General features: G+C 49.1%; 1 protein-coding gene across 2 annotated transcripts; it reads left to right on the top strand.

Annotated features, from left to right (window-relative positions):
• Positions 1 to 5,348: 5,348 nt before the first annotated feature.
• Positions 5,349 to 18,257, top strand: LOC126521570 (protein argonaute-2-like). Of its 2 annotated transcripts, none has more exons than XM_050170266.2 (4): positions 5,349 to 5,738; positions 12,041 to 13,383; positions 14,399 to 14,554; positions 15,402 to 18,257. In XM_050170266.2, exons 2-4 carry the CDS (start codon positions 12,042 to 12,044, stop codon positions 17,789 to 17,791), a joined length of 3,888 nt encoding a protein of 1,295 aa, XP_050026223.1. In that variant the 5' UTR covers positions 5,349 to 5,738; position 12,041; the 3' UTR covers positions 17,792 to 18,257. The 2 variants fall into 2 exon arrangements, with proteins under 2 accessions (XP_050026223.1, XP_054921924.1); XM_055065949.1 differs by having other exon boundaries at positions 5,349 to 5,750.
• Positions 18,258 to 18,804: the final 547 nt, after the last annotated feature.

Raw genomic sequence — 18,804 nt, 5'->3', positions numbered from 1 at the left:
TCGAAGTTGGACCGTATGGCTCATATATATTATATGAAAAAAAAGATATATATATATATATATATATATATATATATATATATATATATATATATATATATATATATATATATATATATATATATATATATATATATATTGCAATCTTCTTTCTATTTTTGATTGCTTCCTTTTTTTCTCTTCTCTTTTTGCTCACAAAGAAGCGACGATGTGGCAGCGCCGAGTTACGGGCGAAGACCAAATCGCACCACCCAGTAAAATTAAGACTGGCTACATTTCTCTTATGTTTATTTTTTTTTCCTACAGTGCCGGCTCCTCGTGCGAGCTTACCAAGATTAATTACCCATCCTTTGTGCGGGCTCTCGTAGAATAACTTCAGCTCGCTGCGGGCCTGGAAGACGCTCTGCATGCAGACAATGCGAGGCGGTCTCCCTCCTCGCCGGCTTGCGGCAAGTCTAATATAGGAATGCCGTACGGAGGGGGCCGGAATTGATTAACTCCGAGCCAAAAATCGAATAATTCCTCCTTCCTGCGAAGAAAAAAGAAAGGCGCCTCCGCCGAAACAAATTAAAAGGCGCGCTCCTCGGGAAGAGCCTCGAGAGTCTGGCTGTGACGCGGCTGCAAAGCGAAGAGGTGTTCCTCCCGTTTACATCGCAAACTGGGGCCAATCAAAACCTTCGCGTGGAGGCGTGCGCGCGTCTGTCTGTGTGGGTGCGCGTCTCGCTGCAACTGATCCTTAGCAAACGCGTGTGCTTTCGCGGTACCGCATGCTGCGTTCGTGTACAGCATTCCGGCCCTGTCACGTGTGTGCGCTCTTCGCGGGGCGCTATGCAAATGTACAGTTGGCGCCGAAATTCTACGGGGCTCGGGATCTGATAGAAATGAGAATATTCCTTACTGCCTGGGCACGGGCAGCCTGGGTTTCAGATTTGCTGCGCGTTCCAGCGTACGCGACCAATGTGGCGTTCATTTTATTTGTTGGCTGCAAGCTCAAACTGGGCTCAAATTTTGCCTTTTGTCTGAACCCGCATCTCGAAATTTTTTTTAAGCCGACTTTACTACCCACCGCATAAAATTAGAGAACATGATTAATTCCTCCTTCTGTTTTTATTGATTGATTGATTGATTGATTGATTGATTGATTGATTGATTGATTGATTGATTGATTGATTGATTGATTGATTGATTGATTGATTGATTGATTGATTGATTGATTGATTGATTGATTGATTGATTGATTGATTGATTGATTGACATTTAAAGGCTGCCCATTTGCATCGGAAGGTTCCCTGATGTCGTATTGCCACAAAGAAACGTTCAAGGGAATTCAAAACACAGCACCTATGACATGTTTCCAGTTCCACAATTGCTTTTGGCGCACGAAGTCATCAAAAGCACGGCCATCAAACGAAAGCGGTCACTTCACGACCTTCCCATGTTTATCTCAGCCTTTTTGGTTACTGTTTTGTCCATAGAGGAAGGAAAGCATAGGAGAGGCCCCGGCCAGCCTGGATATGTTGGACAGAGTGTGGCGGAAGTCACGGGCTATTTTTCGCAAACGAGCTATGGGTTTGGTGTTCCTAACCGGCGTTACTGGCAAGTCTAGTAACGTTGTTCCAAACATTATCGTTGCCATAGCGATTGCGCTCCTGAAACTCCCTTCTGCCCTCGGCCACCGAAAAGTGAGATAAGATGTTTAGGCTCGGGTCCTTCTCCAAGGACATTTCATTCGCTAGACAAGCTGAATTCGGAATGCGGTGTGTAATCTCGTAAGTTGTGTTTTGGGTCTGCGAGTGTGAGTATCAGCCAGCAGCTCGTGTTATCACGTTATCACTCGCGTTATCACGGCGCGAGTATTCGTCGTCCTAATCAACGTGCCCAGAAAAAAAACATAGCTGCACGTCTGCTTCAATAAATCCATTACATAAATTTCGTAGGATTTGTTCCGACGCGCGTCAGCAGCGCACTCTTCAGGCGGCTCGTATAGCAATGCAAGTTAAAAGTTCGCGCCGTCTGCTCCGACGAGCTGATTGGCACCAATATGGCTGCACTTCCGGCTTCAAAAACGTGACGTCGAGGCCTCGCCTATTTTATTTCCTTCACGATGTCGTCTTTAGAAACAATTCGTGCCCTCTTTAGGGAAAGTGCCGAACTAGAGCATATTGTATATGTGGCCTCTGAGATTAAAAGCTGCGCCGTTTTCTTTGGCCGTCAATCGTCTTCAGTCAAGGATGTTGGTGGCCATAGACGCACTCTCCAATTGCCCTGACTCATAGAGTTCCCTGCAAAAATTACTAGACGAAGCACTAGCGCTAGTGCCACGGGCACTGCAAGTGTGACGCTTCTATAAGCGGGGGAAAGATGGGCAGTACATGTATTTCCGTGTAAACGTCGTCCTTCTGACTTCCAATGCCTTCCTACTATATTGAAATTAAGCATTTTGAAGAAAATAATGTTTTATAAATGCAACAGTTTGCAATGATTACGCGTGTGCGCAGAGACTGATTGCCTTGGTGTGTTTCAAACTTTAGTAAGAGAAAGCGCAATAAATAGGTGGTGTCAAAATCGGATCCACCGCGTCGATCGTCTCCCGACTTTCAGATGTTGCAGAAAAAATGTAACCAATTATATTTACTCCATTCGGAAATGTAACTGGTTACAGTGATCAATTACTGTCCCAGGAAAGTGAATGGGCAATTGCTAAATTTACATTAATTTTACGTTGTTTCACTTCCTCCCTACGTTTATTACGTCGCGCAAGTACACCAAATAAAACAAACTGGCCTGACTTTTTCAGTGTGTCTTCTGCAGCTCCTCAGACTTCTTTTTATTCACTTTTTTATTAGTATTAATAAAAAAAATTTTGCAATGCTTTCGTCGTTATATTCATCTGTTTCCTTGAAGAGACGCCGGCAGCGGCACTTCACCCTCCTTCGATTGGTGCGCTAGAGGGCAAGATGGTGTTGTAACGTAAGAACTTAAAGAAAAATAGGTTCTGCGGTTTTGATATCTGGTCTTGAGGCACGCCGTAGTGGGGAACTCCGGATTAAGTTTATCCACCCGAGGTTCTTTAGCGCGCACCCAATGCACGGTATACACGGGCGCTTCTGCATTTAGTCCCCATTGACATGCGGCCGCCGTGGCCGGGTCCCGCGACTTCGTGCTTACAGGGCGACGCCACAGCCGCTGAGCCATCGTGACTATTGGGTAACGTAAGAATACCCTGCGCGCAAGATAGTGGTTACTCAGTGCCACGAGGTCCACGTCTGGGTCCTCTATAAAACACTGCGCTTCATTATTGCTGAGGATCGGAGAGGGCGCTTCCGGTAAGGTCAACGACAAGCTGGAGAAAAAAAATTGGCACTGGCTTAGCTCGGCTAGCCAGGATATACGTAGCGAAAGCTAAGGCATAGGATGGTTAGCCTTGGTTAATCTTGACTGCAAGTCCAGGTTAGTCTGGTTGTCTAGCTATGTTGCGGTGTTTAGCCAGTCGTTCGGCGAGCTGTTCGTCTATTTCCTGGGCGATTTGTTTCCTCTTCATCTCGTTCCGATATCGATTTCAGGTCTCCTCCTGCTAATCAGAATTGTCGCTGTGCATACTGCCGCCTCACCTGTGGTTGCGGTGCGCGCGAGCTCTCCTTTTCAATCCTCCGACATGTTATCAGGCATGCAATGCAGCTGGCGAAGCGAGCGGAGGCGAGCGCAACGACGGGGAACGTGGTGTGACATCATACCAAACGGCGGCGGAGGCGAAAAGGCGCGGCGCTGCGCAGCGGCGGAACGCCTGTGGCTCGGTGCTACTAGTGGCGCATGCGCAGTAGTGACTAGGGAGCGAGACATATATATATATATATATATATATATATATATTTATATATATATATATCCGCGGCGAGGGGCGTGTTGTGACGTCATGTGCCTCCTCAGAGCATCGCCATGGCGAAATCGCAAGTTCGCGGCCAGTAAAGCTTTCGCTTTAAAATCGTCCTTTAGGTGATTTCCCAGCATCAACGACCGAAGTGGCCATCGCTATCGAGTCATCGCAGCGCTGGCCGGCCAGAGTTAACCAACATCTGGTGGAGCTTTAGATAAACAAACGAATGCTGAGTGTCCGGGTTCGCCTTTCTGAACATCAGGCTGTCTGAACACGTGCTGATGCGAGGCGCGATCACGGGCGTTTTGCTGTGGTTGCCGCCAAATTCAAGTGCTCGAAGCTGCGGCGCCATTTTAAGCTTGTTCTCTTGGGGAATAGACGTTTCCTCTGCAAGGTTGTTCACGCAGTAATCAAGGTTTCTTGTTGAGTAACGTGTTAGATATAATAGGTTACTGAAAAACATGTAGTTACGGTGATCGTTACAGACTAAAGAATGTAATCGATCTGTTACAAAAGCAAACATATGGTGTATTTTACTACAAGTTACGTGTAATTAGTTGCGTACAAGTCTGCTCGTCTCCGAGCAACGGAAATGAATCTCAAAGGCTATGCTTTCGCTGGCTGCGTGCGGCGGAAGTGGTTGCCGAGCCGAGAACACGTCGTGGGCGCCACGTTTGGACGTCACCCATAACGCCACAAAGATGCTTGAAGACAGAAGCGCGAAGGCTGGACAAATGCACCTCATTCATCAATTCTATGGAGAAGCTGACCAATCGTAGCGCCAGAGTTCTCTCTAGTAATCCATGCTAGAAACTATGCTCGGGCGCTCGATCTTATTAGTGTGCCTTCGTGCAACCTTTACAGTCCCACAGTGGCCAAAATATGAGAAGATAATAATAGCTCTGGCCCGAAATTCAAAAAATGAAAGTTAGCCCAGTCAGCCCTTTACATTCTCTTCGCGTAATCAACATCTCTTTAATGTCTTAATAACATTTGTGACTGGGTGAAGTACCATTATTGAATGTGGCTGTCGAAAGCTGCACGACAGCGTACAGGGGCTCCATTTCGTCAAAAGAACAAATAAAACACTACCATCACCCCAAGCTTAATGCCGGATAGGATACCACTTTCACCCACCGTGGTTGCTCAGTGGCGATGGTGCTGGGCGGCTGAGCACGAGGTCGCGTGATCGAATCCCGGCCACGGCGGCCGCATTTCGATGGGGGCGAAATGCAAAAACACCCGTGTGCATAAATTTAAGTGCACGTTAATAAACCCCAGTTGGTCTAAGTTTCCGGAGTTCTCCACTACGGCGTGCCTCATAATCAGAAAGTGGTTTTGGCGCGTAAAACCGAATTATTTAATTAATATCACTTTCGCCCAGTTATATATATATATAGAGAGAGAGCGATTACACCCTCGATCACATATATATGTTGCGCAGACGCGAACGTCAACAGCCTCTCACAGGTCTAAAAAACGATTCCTATGACAGGACACTTGGCGGTGAACCATTCTGTAACGACGCGCTTCATTTTCCGTTATGATCTATTTTCACTCTTTTTTTTTTTTTTCCGTCATCGGCTCGTATGAGCCCGCGGAACCGCTATCGCGTGTTATCGGCCGCTAAGCGGGACGGATACCAAGAAATCAACAGGTCGAGAAAATCGACATTTCCTCTGCTGCGTTGTTCACGCAGTAATCAAGGTTTCTTGTTGAGCATGCGCACTAACGAAGCGTTTGATCACGTGGCTCGAGGACCGAAGCGTCCTGCTGAGCAACTGCCACCGTCAGAGCAGTGAGCTACCGCGACAGCGCGGCTACGGGAGCGTGCACATCGGTCTGGAAGCTGCAGCCCCTGCACGTAAGCCGAAATGTTAGTTTCCCATACGAGCCATTTTTCGAGCGTTTCCTTTTTCTTCTTTCTTTACTCCTTCTGTGCGTTTCAATGGCGGTCCTTACTCGAACAGTGCGGCGTGTTATGGGTTCTCTTTCTAAATTGGTAAAATATTTCATGTTATGCGTTCTCCGACATCCTAGCCAACGCTGTTGTGGGGGGCCCTACGCGCACATTCTACGCCTGTCTAAGTTTATACGCTGAAAGGCAAGCGTCACGCTTGCAGACTAGTGACTCAAGCCGTGCGAGTTCCTTTTCTCCACGAAGCAAGAGTCATTCCAGTCAGGGCTAACGTGCCTCTAACCGCACTACTCGCAGCTTTGTAGCGTTCCTTCCCTTCTCTCAAAGTGCTTAACGAAATATTCCTTATGCAGTGCACTGGCGGTGAGCTATTCTTCTGCAATCAGCCATTCGCACCTCCAAACGCACCTAGTCTAGCATCTCTGATTTAGAATTCATCTTCGCCAACTGTACTTAGGTCACCTCTTGCAGTTGCGAAATTATGGCTGGTCAGTGCTGAGGGCCCCGTCCATTTCGAGGCAACCTTGACTCTCACCAGCCTGTAAATTTTCTTGCGAAATCTTACGGGAGCGTTGTACGTACCTGTGACCCGCTGCTGTTCCGAGAAGCGTAGGCGAGGTATCGTCCGAAAATACCGCGCGGAACGTCACTGCTTGCATTTCGCCACTGACGGGGCTGGTCCTCCTGAAACTGTGCTAGGCTGGTGTCACGAGTCCTACATAGGTGTCGTGGGCGATGGCAGATGAGAATTTTCGATGTTTTAAGACTGCGTCACTATTGTCAGACTATCCCTCCACCCCCCGAGAGGGCAGGGCCCAGTGCCTCTGAATATGTGCTTTGCTGAGCACGAGGGCGTATTCCTGATCGCGACTGCCACCTTGCTACAACAGCGGAAAGGGGGAAAGAGATAGGGACGCTCGTGGCTGCCTCGCTTCATTGGCTAAGCGAAAAAAACCGGGGCCAATTGATGCGGAGCCCTCTACTATACATAAGGCGTCCAGCTCCTGTACTGTTTCGGCACATTAAAGTGGCATTAGTAACAATATTGCGCCAGCTTATCTGTGTTAAATTGCATCTGCGAAAGCGCAACGGCCACTCCGTGCGTGAGAATTGGTTGACAGGCGGGTGGCAACGCAGCCCTGTGGTTCTTGCCCGAGCGCGCCTTCACGTCGCGGTTGTTCACAGCATCCACCGTGGTTTATAACAATGTTTTTCTTTCTTTTTGCTTTCCTTTCTCGACATACGACTGCACTGCACCCTAAACAAATCGGGCACTCTGCTTAGCAAGTTCAGACAACTTTTCCTGTGACAAAACGGTCCAAAAACGAGAAAATACCTTCAAATATCTTGCGGGTTGATTTTGACTGTGGAAAAACATGAGGCCTCACTGACGCACAGGCTTCCTTCTTTTTCTTTTTTGCGTGAAATTCAGGAAAAGGTAGATCGGGTTTCATATTCTCCATTAGTATCCAACGCTTTCCGCTAAGTGAGTGAAGATAGGATTTTTGAAATGGTTAATTCGAAAGTGGCTTCGTGTCTTTCAGGGAAGCGGCTGTAAAGACGGCACACGGTGATTGGCGAACACCTTGAGCGCCGACTTCGTGTATCTCCTTCCAAAACACAGCCGATATGTCTCGTAGACGAACAGCAAGCGACCAGGCGAGCTGCAATTAAACCTTTGGTCATTGGCAGGCGTGGTTAAGCAAAGCTCGGCGAACACGGTTCCCTCCTGTTTTGCATGGGGGCTCATTAGACGCTAGATGACCACTTAGCACTGGCGATTAGCTAAGTACAGCGTAACCTTTTGGCAACACAAATGTTTTAACAAAGGAAAACTTGGGTTTGGCGTGTAAGTTTTCGATTCGATATACCAGGCATACTACCTACCCGCCCTGGTTGCCTAGCGATATGGTGCTGGGCTGCTAAGCACGAGGTCACGGGATTGAATCCCGCCCACGGCGGCCGCATTTTGATTGGAAGCGAAATGCGACAACAGTCGGGTACTTAGATGTAGGTGCACGTTACAGAACCCCAGGTGGTCCAAATTACTCCGGAGTCCCGTCCCCCCTATAGCGTGCCTTGTAATCAAATCGTGGTTTTGGCACGTACAACCCCATATTTTCGATCATCTTGTCTAAAGAAGTCGCTGTAAGTTTTAATGCTAAGAAAAACAGGGAGTGTGCAAATATTCAGAACTTCCGAACCATAAATCGGATTGTGTCCAATTCTTCCCTCGAATCGAATGGTTATTTGTAAATTTAAATGTCCTTCGAATGCGTTTCTCGTATGCGTCAGATATGCAGCTGTGCAGTGATCAAGCCTGTAAATATTATAGAGCTTGATAAGCTATGTAATAGTTAACTAAGCTAACTTAGTTAACTGATAAACTCTCAATAATTAATAAGCTATCAAGCTTGATACAACGTTCATCCCGGCACAGTGGCAGGAAAGGACGCGGCGTAGCCCAGTCAAATATGACTGCGTCACTTGGGGAGCAAAATTTTTAGGCGAATACAGCAATCAATCGCCCTCGCATCTCCCTCGCATAGCATGCCTAGGTGGCAGTTTTTTTGTATTGCTTGTGGATGATACATCGGTGTTTTCTTCAGATTAGTGTGAATACGTTTTCTTGCAAGACTTGTTATAATGGCCGAACCATCTGCAATGACCACTTCAACGCAGACGACACGGATACGCATATTTCTCGGTGGCGTACAGAAGCTTTAACTGGCCAACAAGCCTTTTTTACAGCAAAGCCGTTAAGGGCAATTCCCCACTATAGTGTCGCGTGCCGAAAAAACTCCCCATAGTGCAATGCCGACCCGCGGCGAAAGTGAAGCAGGCTTTACACTCCCCTTACGTGAGCCGATCCCAAAGATAGTGCAATGCCGGGCCGACCTGCGGCGGAGGTGCAGTTCGCCATTAAGGGACCCACATACACAGCTTCGCTGGTAATCCTTCTTCAGAGTGGAAAGGCACTGAATTTGTGAACTTCCTCCAGGTAATTCATGACAGCCTATGTTCCGAAAAGTTTTCGGTACGCTAACAGTTTACGGTACCCCTTCTAAAAAATCACCGCCCCTTCCAGTCCGTGAAGATGGTCGAATAGTGAATCTGTGTTAGTTACACCGAGTGTTACATCATGCAAGTCACTTCGCAAGCAGTCTATATTTTAAATCTTTTGTTTCACCATTCTTTCACCTCATTTTCGCTCTTACGTGCTTCGCGTGGTGAGCATGCTTCAGGAGCGCATTTTTTTTTCGGTTCTCCCAATGTTTACTACAGCAGGCGGCGTGCTCAGACATGCTGCCAGCATCATTACAAAAAACGCCGAGACGGCCGAGCAAGTGGCCATTGCCCTGGCCACTCTTGACCCATCCTGTCGCACCATACTGAGCGATTCTCGCGCAGCAGTCAACAACTACATCAAAGGTCGTATTTCTCATCAATCACTCCGTATCTTACGACAAGCCCCGCATTCGCCTGAAAATCAAATCACCCTCGTCTGGATCCCAGCACACGCCGGCGTTGTCCACCCGCACCTCACCAACCTCAACGAGGTTACACACTCCGTAGCACGAGGACTAGTCAACCGTGCCGGAGACGGTGCAGGTGCACCCGCAGGGCGCGACCGCCTTACGAGATACAACGACCTTGTAAAGTCATTTTACCTCGCAAGAACCTTCCCCACCCCTCACCGCAAGTTAAACAGGGCACAGGCAACCACCCTTCGCCTGCTACAGACGAATACATACCCCTCCCTCACACGCTATCACACTATATACCCCGACATCTACCCGAGCCAGACGTGCAAGGTCTGTAAAACTGAATCGGCAACACTCCCCCACATGCTGTGGGAGTGCAGAGATCAATACCAAGAGCTTAATCCCGTGACCCTCTCGTCGAGATGGCACGCCGCCCTGCGCAGCTCCCATCTCGACGACCAACTCTGGGCGACCCAGTAGGCCTACGAAGCGGCGAAGAGGCAAGACCTCGACGTCCCATCGTGGGAGGCCTAGGCCCAGCCGACAGAACTGCTGGTGTTCATTAAAGTTTACTCTCTCTCTCTCCCAATGTTCCTTTCTTATATTCTTTCCTTTTTTTTTTTGCGCGTGAGGTTAGTCTGTGTTTTAAGAGGCCGTTGACGAGCCAACTCTCACTGACACTCGCGGTAGGCAGCTTCTTCCTCAGGAGTATACGCACCGCTCTTTGTCTTCCCATGGTTACAGCTGGGATGGAATGCGCGGAACCACTTATCCAAAGCTCCCTATATTGGGCTCAAGGCCCACCACTGAAATCGCGGACGCTGCAATCGTTTTGACGATTGGTTGGATTGGTTCGACGATTGACGCGTCTGCCGACACGTCTTGCGGGCGCAAGAAGTATGGCGTTTCAATCGCTGGGCACTGCTCGTTGGCCGCAAACCGCCAGCGTAACATTTGTTTCTTTCGCAGCAGAGTAAAATCAATATAAATCCGATGCCGATCTGGTTGATCGCCAAAAATGCACAGTGTGACAACCGTATGAGATTCGCTTATAAGATGGCATTCTCACAGCGGGAAGGTGGTCACTCCAACTCCTTTCCCGCTGTTGAGCTATTCTTTTCCTCTCCCGCTAGGTCACGTGGCCCCTTTTTAACGCAGCCCGACAACGACGGCGCAGGTTCCACATAGTTTCGCTGTGCAAACCGCGCTTCAAGATATGTAGTGCCAACAAACTTTCTGACGTCGTGGGCACTGGGATATGGACATTGTTCTACATGGATGAAAACCGCTGTTCATACTTTGAGATTCTGTTCGCTTCCGGCACTGCCCTTACGAACTACTTGATCAAGATATCATACAGAGTATCACGTTTACGAGTTTCACGCCTCTGACAAAGATAGGCTCGCCTATAGAAACCTACTTCAGCCTTTCTAAGGCACTTCGTCCCTGTTTAATTTCTTGTACGACAGTGTGCCACTCCATCTGTCGACCACCTTGATTTCACGCCTATTTGTTACTCTTTTCGTGTTTCAACTGCCCGTTTTCGCCTTCTTGGGCACCTTGCCGTAAATCACATAGGTGACGCATATTCTAATTCAGGGGTAAATGGAAAATAAAAATGAAATCAAATTTATATAGTTCGCTAAAATAACAATTGCACGGACTCCGCAATGAATCCAAGGACGGTATAGCACGAGTCAATATTTTGTTGTTTGATAGCGTACCTCTCCAACACCAAATGGCTGAGGGTTACATATACAATAAAAAAGCATGCTCGTTAATGCAGCGACATTGAAGACAAATTTAATTATGCGCATAGGTGCTTTGATTCGAGTACATAAATTCGCCAAATTTTCGTGCATGTGAATTGAGTTGTGCTTTTGGCGTTCATTTCTCGATTTATGTTTCTAAATCTTCATGCAGTTTTCTAAATATGCAACGCAAACTAGCCTGCGCGCACCTGCGCACCCATTGAAAACTGTTGCTTAAATCATGGCGCAACATTCTGTTGAAAGCGACCAATGTTGCGAAGACGTCAGGCCGTTTGCAGCCAGTATGACGCAGTTTTAGGCAAATTTGCGTACTGCCCATGATTTCCCATGCTGGCTGGCTGAGCCAGTACGCGTTTAACTCTCCTAGACGCTAGCATCGTTCTCTCACGCACTTGTCTTCGGGAAGCTTTTGTCGCAAGCACCTTCTCTTTCCGGTATACGAAAGTTAGGCCATTCATTGGCCCGGAAGAAAATTTTCATCACGATAGCGCGTGCCTCAAGGTCTTGGTCACTCTCCTTTAGAGATAACCAGGGGCAACTCTATAGGGCTAGTATCTACAAAAGCTCTAAACGCGGAGGTTCGTCTAGCACGGAAATGATGGTTGGTACAAGGGTTTGCTAAACATCGGTATTTAGGCTTCAAATGTTATGGCAGCTTCGAAAACGGCATTTTCAGCAGAATATCGCGTTATATATGGAATTCTAGGTGGTAATGCATGCGCACAGACTGTCAGTGTCAGCGTTTCTAAAAAGTTTGACTCGTATTGTGGTTTAAATAACGTCCCGGTTACGTCTGAAGCTACAATCGTAGACCGGTCAAATGCACGTTCTAAGCATCATTTCCACGGTGTAGCTGAACAACGGCGTGAAAGTTCTATCTAGTAATAATTCGTAGTAGAAAGATTTGCGGTCTTCGCATCATAATGTTCGCGTGCAGCTCCTAAGCAATCGCAAAGATTTTAAGCTCACCCTGCATTTCTGGCGCATGCAGCATGGCGGCGCCCAATCGTGGAGAAACTTCGCCTCCAGACAAGAATGGTCCCGCAAGGAATTGGGGCTACCCACAACAGGTACCAGACGCTGACGACCGTGCGAGACAAGCCTTGAACCCTTCCACGAACGCCGCGGTGCAGCCACAACAGCAACACCAAGGGCAAAACGGCCCTCGTGAAGCCGTTGTCCCGCCAGCAGAAAACTCGCAGCAGCGATCCTTCCGTGCGCAGCAGCAGCAGCATCAGCAGCCCTTCCGTGCGCAGCAGCAGCAGCATCAGCAGCCCTTCCGTGCGCAGCAGCAGCAGCAGCAGCATCAGCAGCCCTTCCGTGCGCAGCAGCAGCAGCAGCAGCATCAGCAGCCCTTCCGTGCGCAGCAGCAGCAGCAGCAGCATCAGCAGCCCTTCCGTGCGCAGCAGCAGCAGCAGCAGCATCAGCAGCCCTTCCGTGCGCAGCAGCAGCAGCAGCAGCAGCAGCATCAGCAGCCCTTCCGTGCGCAGCAGCAGCAGCAGCAGCAGCAGCATCAGCAGCCCTTCCGTGCGCAGCAGCAGCAGCAGCAGCATCAGCAGCCCTTCCGTGCGCAGCAGCAGCAGCAGCAGCATCAGCAGCCCTTCCGTGCGCAGCAGCAGCAGCAGCAGCAGCAGCATCAGCAGCCCTTCCGTGCGCAGCAGCAGCAGCATCAGCAGCCCTTCCGTGCGCAGCAGCAGCAGCAGCAGCAGCCCTTCCGTGCGCAGCAGCAGCAGCATCAGCAGCCCTTCCGTGCGCAGCAGCAGCAGCAGCAGCATCAGCAGCAGCCCTACCGTGCGCAGCAGCAGCAGCAGCAGCAGCATCAGCTGCCCTTCCGTGAGCAGCATCAGCTGCCCTTCCGTGAGCAGCAGCAGCAGCATCACGCGGCGTTTTCCGGATCTCCTCAGGTCCCCGTTACCCAGACGTCAGCCGTTAAATGGGCTAGTGGTCACGCCATTCCCGGGAATCCTTCCATTCTTCAGCAGCAATCACCTTCCAAGCAGATGTCCAGTTCACAGGGCTGGGGCTCAAACCAACAGTCTCTTTCAGAACAATTTTCTGAGCTAGGGCTCGCCGGCTCACGAGGAACGGGCCTCTACGGGCCTAAACGACAGACTGGAGGAAGAGGGCGCGGCAGCCGAGGGCAAAGCCAGCAATCGCGTCCTGCAACAGGCGAACACGTAGACTACCATTCCCAAGCGCCGATCACGTCCCCACGTGGACATCTAGTACAGCCTACAACGTTCGCCGGCCAGGGATGGCAGGTGGGCTCGAACGTGCACCCGAGGAACGCTGCACCCAGAAATCCCGCCACGCCGCCTGCTTCCTCGACTCAATGTAAGATTATCGTGTTTTGCGCATACGATACTAGCTGCCTTACATAACTGAATGCTGCGTAAATGTCACAGGTCGAATTACGCATACAATTTTTCAACAAAATCAGTCTTCAAAGTTCGAAAGTTTTTAATTGTGGAAGTTATGTTAACCTTGCAAAAGGAACACTTTTACGAAAGCAAGTCGAGGCCGTCAGCACTATTTTGTAAGCGTTGCTCCTTCGCGACGCTAACAAAATAAAAAAAAAGGGGGGGGGGGGGGAGAATATCCAGCATGGAACCCAAAGTCGAGTAGAAATGAACATGCAAGAAATATGATGAAAGTAAATTTTCTATGCACATAATTTGCGCAAGAATGGGTTAAAAGCTGACAGTGTGTTTGCGCTTAGCACGGAGTACAGCGCTGACGGCGGAACGTAAATGTGACAGGACGGATAAATTGTGTTGGTCCTTCTCTAGTGTTTTTATACTTTACCCTCCCCATCTGGTTATCTTTGCTCTCGCTGCCTTTCATTGTCACCTGGCTAAAAACTTTTCCATAGCGTTATGCTATTTGCATCATATCTCGTAAACGGTAACCCTCAGTTGATACCAACGCATCTGTTCGTATCGCTTGTACCGTCGTCCGTAACATCCCATTGTTAACGCTATAATGTCGAACGCTTCACTTACGCTACGCAACGCCTGATACCTTAAATTGTTCAAGTCTGGAGGAGTTAAATCATTGCCCATAAAAAGATTCGATATGCTGAAGCGAAGTTTCAGTCGTGGACAGTTCAAGCACCAATTAACAATTGTTTATAGTACTACTTGCACTCGCATAAGATGACTTTTTGAGCGCAATCATCTCTGCGTGCCCAGAATAAAAGTGAACAAGTTCTTTTCTTTTTCGTGTGGAACTATTCGGTTATACCAGTGCCAGCTGCGACACTAGACAAAGCGGCCAGTAGGACTCCATTGCTTCATTCCGTATCTCTTTAATTTTTTTTTAATACAGCAGTAGCTTACTTCTTATGCAGGCTCTTCTCCCTCTTCAGCGGCAACCGGCGCCACCAGCAGCTGCTCCACATATTCAAGCGGAGGGGCTTCTACTTCGCGAGGCCATTGTTCTGAACCGCAGCGTTGGAATCGCCCAAGAAGTGCTGTCACGTGGGATTCTGCAAACGCCAGTCAAGGTAGGATATGAAACCAGCCGGTAACTTAAAAGGGCTTGGTTCTTTGTTTTTTCTTCTCATAGGGCCAACACAAACGAGCATCAGGGACGCGCAAATGGCGCATAATTAACTGATTTATCCGGAATTTTCAGGGCATACGTTTGCTGAAAGTTCGGAAATCTTTCCCGCGCCTTTTCCCTTCTCTCGGTGCATGGTAGCCAAGCGGGCTGAGTCCTGATTAATCTCCTTGCCTTTTATTACTCGTTTTCCTCTCTCTGGGTGACGGAGCATCTGGACGGGTATTCATATAGCACTGGCTGGAGCTCCGCTCTTTGTCTGCTGTCCTCGAAATTTGCAGCAATGTTCATTGCCGTTTCTGCACAGTGAAAACTCCAGTACGAATAGCTATAACCTAGCAGTTGCCATTCTATGACTTAACTGCAGTCTGTTGTATTTTCCTGAACTGCCTGCACTGACAAAACTGCCCAGTGGCATACTTTGATCATTGCCGGATTTTATCGTGCAATTACGGCCTGTCCCGTAAATTCAACAATTCGAAGGTTAATTATTGAAAACGTAGCTGATGTGCTGGCAATTATAGCAAATTCCGATTTCCGTTCCTATGTTCAACCACAGGAATCGCAACGCATTATTGTTTATACGCTCAGTTCGATGCCTCAAACCGCTGATTTAAGCGCAGGGAACTTGAACGCAATACCCATAGTGATGTTTTTGACATGCCGGCTAGAGCGAAGTTTCAGTTGCAGATGTCCCATCAAACCAGGTACCCATATCGCAGTTAATCTTTTTTTACGCCCTCTTGCATACTGTGAAGTGTCTAGCTAAGTCGTTCTCTTCCTCTATTCAGTGCCTTCACCGGGCCGATCTCCCATGCCGGGCGCAGACACCAGTATATCCTCCGCCGGTGGAATTTCACCCTCCAAGGAGACCAAAGTCACGACACTCACCGTTTACGCGAATCATTTCAAAGTGCACATACCCAAGGAGCTCGCCGTGAACCACTACTCGGTTACGATATGTAACCATGTCGAGGGCGCGGAGCCACGAGAACTCACGCGTATGGCCTCGAGTGACAGGCGACTCATATTCATGGAGTTCGCCCGCCGGCACTTAAATACCGAGGCACCGATTTTTGATGGCCAGTGTGCATTTTACTCAACAAAGCCTGTAGATGACAGAGAGAAAACCGTCCAAGTGCAAATGGCAAACGGTGAGTCAAGAGACTTCCGCGTCAGCATCAAAGTGACCCATCGGATCAACGAGCATTGCGGACCTGGTCGCGGGACACCTCTGGTTCAAGCGCTGGAGGTTGCGTTACGCTGCGCTCTCTCGCATAACCGCGAGTACCTTGGCAGGATCCTCGTGAGCCGTGTGGGCGCAGACACAAAGGAGTGGGAGCGCGCTCGGCGAGGTGAAGCTCTCTACCACGGCGTGCTTACCAGCGTCCGCTCGGGCGAGTCGGGAACGTTCGTAAACGTGGACACGCTACAGACTGTCCTCTACAAACCTGACCCTCTTATAACTGTCGTCTGCCGTTTGCTGCGACGTGCAAGTATTTCACCTCAAGAAAAACTTCTGGATAAGAACATTGAATTCCTCAGCGAAAAACTAAAGGACTTGAAAGTGGACGTCAAACATCTGCCTTACCGTCGCACTGGCAAAATCGAGAAAATTGTGAAGGAAAGCGCGGACGAAAAAATGGTAGGTTCAACGAGGGAGACAGTTGCGGAATATTTCAGCCGCAAATATTCTGCGCTTCGGTACCCCAAGCTGCCGTGCGTAAAAATTCTAAACAAAGACTGTTACTATCCTCTTGAGGTCTGCTTCATAGCTCTCGGACAGCGGGGTGCAGAGACACTTTCTCCTGTGCCTCCCGAAACTAGGTTTACTAGAGCCGAATCGGTTGTAGCCGAAATTGAAAGGCAACCCCGAGCAGAACTGGGCGAATTTGTCACCTCTATCTCTGCATCCCCTGTCCAGATCACGGCGAAGCTTTTACCTACCGTCTCGCCATTGAAGCCTCCGCAGGACTCGAAAGAAATGAAGTGGGTGATGCTGAGCATGTGTGACAGTGCAAAGGAACCTATCAAGAAGTTACGAAATGGTATCATCAAGCAGGGAAAAGAACTTGGTATGGAGCTCTCTCACGTTCAAGTCGTTGAAAAAAAATTTCCAACTGTTGAGGAAGCACTTGAAGCACCAGAAGAAGGTGCCGCTTTTATTGTTATCGTTCTGAATAACACAAACTCTAGTCTCTACTACCTTATCAAGTACTACGCCGAAATTCAACTTGGCCTGATCACACAATGTGTCGCTCTTTACAATAAGCAGGGGAAACTGCAAAATTTTGGCAGTGCGTTTTGTTTGAACGTAATGCGCAAGATAAAAGCAAAGCTTGGATTCGTCGACAAAGCCATGCCATCTAAGATCAACAACTTCGACTTCGAGGACGTCATGGTTATGGGCGCCGACGTCAGTCACCATGGCCCGAATGACGCGAAGCCATCCGTGGCCGCCATCGTCGGTAGCATTGACGCGTGCGCCTCTCGCTATGCCGCTGCGATTAGTCTTCAGCAGCAGCAGCAGCCGCAGCAGCAGCAGCAGCGACGTCTTGAAATCATCCAGAACATGGGGAGCATGGTTAGAGGACTTCTGGATGTCTACCGGAAGAACAATAATACTGCACCGAAAGCCATACTTTTCTACCGCGACGGCGTGAGCGAGGGACAGTACAGTAAAGTTTACGATACGGAGCTTCCCTGCTTGGATGATGAATGCAAGAAAGCTTTCCCCGGATCCACCACACCGAAGATTACATTTCTGACCGTTCAGAAGCGGCACAGAACCCGCTTCATACGCAAAAATTCGGAGCTACCGAACGTGCCTGCAGGCACGGTCGTGGACACGGTCATCACGCACCCTTCCCAACAAGAGTTCTTTATGTGCTCTCACACTCCCCTCAGGGGCACAGCTCGGCCCGCCCACTACCACGTGATTCGAGACGACAACGAATTCGACCCCGAGACTCTGCAGAAGATCTCCTTCAGCCTGTGCCACATGTACGCCCGTTGTGATACGCCCGTGTCCATCCCGACGCCCGTCTACTACGCCCACCTCGCCGCAGCTCGCGCCAGCTGCTACATGACGGCTCACGCAAAGATCCGGGGAACGAACAGATTTGACGCCAGCGTCGTCCAGCTCAACGACAACCTGAAGGACGAGATGTTTTTCGTCTGAGACCTATAGGCCGATTTATTCTTCTGCTCAACGACGAATGTGCCCCTTGTTGTGCCTGGCATGGTTTACGCGACTTGCCGTTACCAGACCGGCAGGGCTCTGTTAGGTGTTGCATATTTACTGCAGCCGACTTCAGCCGCACTACGCCTGTGCCTCGTTGGTGTTGCATGACAAACGCGCCGACATCGCTTGCACTTCTGATGAGCCGCGCCGCACTTCCACCATCAACACTTTCACATTGGTCGTCAAGTTTGTGTCCCTCACGCTTCAGGTAGCTAAACATGCGAGTATGTTCATGATTTTATCCGTGTGCATGGCCACAGTCATTTTATGCTATCTTATTCAAAACGTGTTCCTAGGCACGCGTATCCGCACACTACGAGTGCACTAGACTTCGTGTGCCACATGTGTTTGAACATCGAGTTAATATATTGACAAGTGCCGGGAATTAAAGACTGCTCTCTGACTTGTGGGTCTTGCGTACTTTATTCTAGTGCACCTATAGTGCTCTAGCAGAGCCAGGTCGGGTCCACGCTGCAGGAATGTCTCATTGCTCGCAAGTGTAATGGCGCGCTGTCTGCACACGTAGCGGGACATCTGCCAATCCTGCTCAAACTGTGCCGAAGCGCAGTTCGTTGATACAAGGACTTATACACCCAGCAATACGCCGTTAGCAAGTTCTAGATTGCCTTTTATGTTCTTTTTCATACCGACGTCTACACTTCGCTGGAGTAGTGGGCTGAAAAGCCGGGAAACCTGTGCTCCTCCCTACCTGCTCGCTTTTAACGAAAGCATGTTGTTCAGCTGCACGTGCATCGTGTTCACCACCCAGAATATTCAATTTTAAGGATTCCGTTGTCCTGTCTTCCGAAGCGAAGAGCTATGGACAACTGTGGGTGTTTTTTTGAGCTAGCTTTTTCTCGAGGACACGACGTCTGGCTCGATCTTGACTCATTTACATGAATAGTATACCTACCTTCCTTCAATTACGTCCCAAAGCGACAGATGCTGGC

This window comes from Dermacentor andersoni, chromosome 6 (genome assembly GCF_023375885.2).
Source record: "Dermacentor andersoni chromosome 6, qqDerAnde1_hic_scaffold, whole genome shotgun sequence".
In the NCBI taxonomy this organism is placed as follows: Eukaryota; Metazoa; Arthropoda; class Arachnida; order Ixodida; family Ixodidae; genus Dermacentor; species Dermacentor andersoni.
The sequence above is the reverse complement of the archived record's forward strand: the minus strand, read 5'-3'. Positions and strand labels throughout refer to the sequence as shown.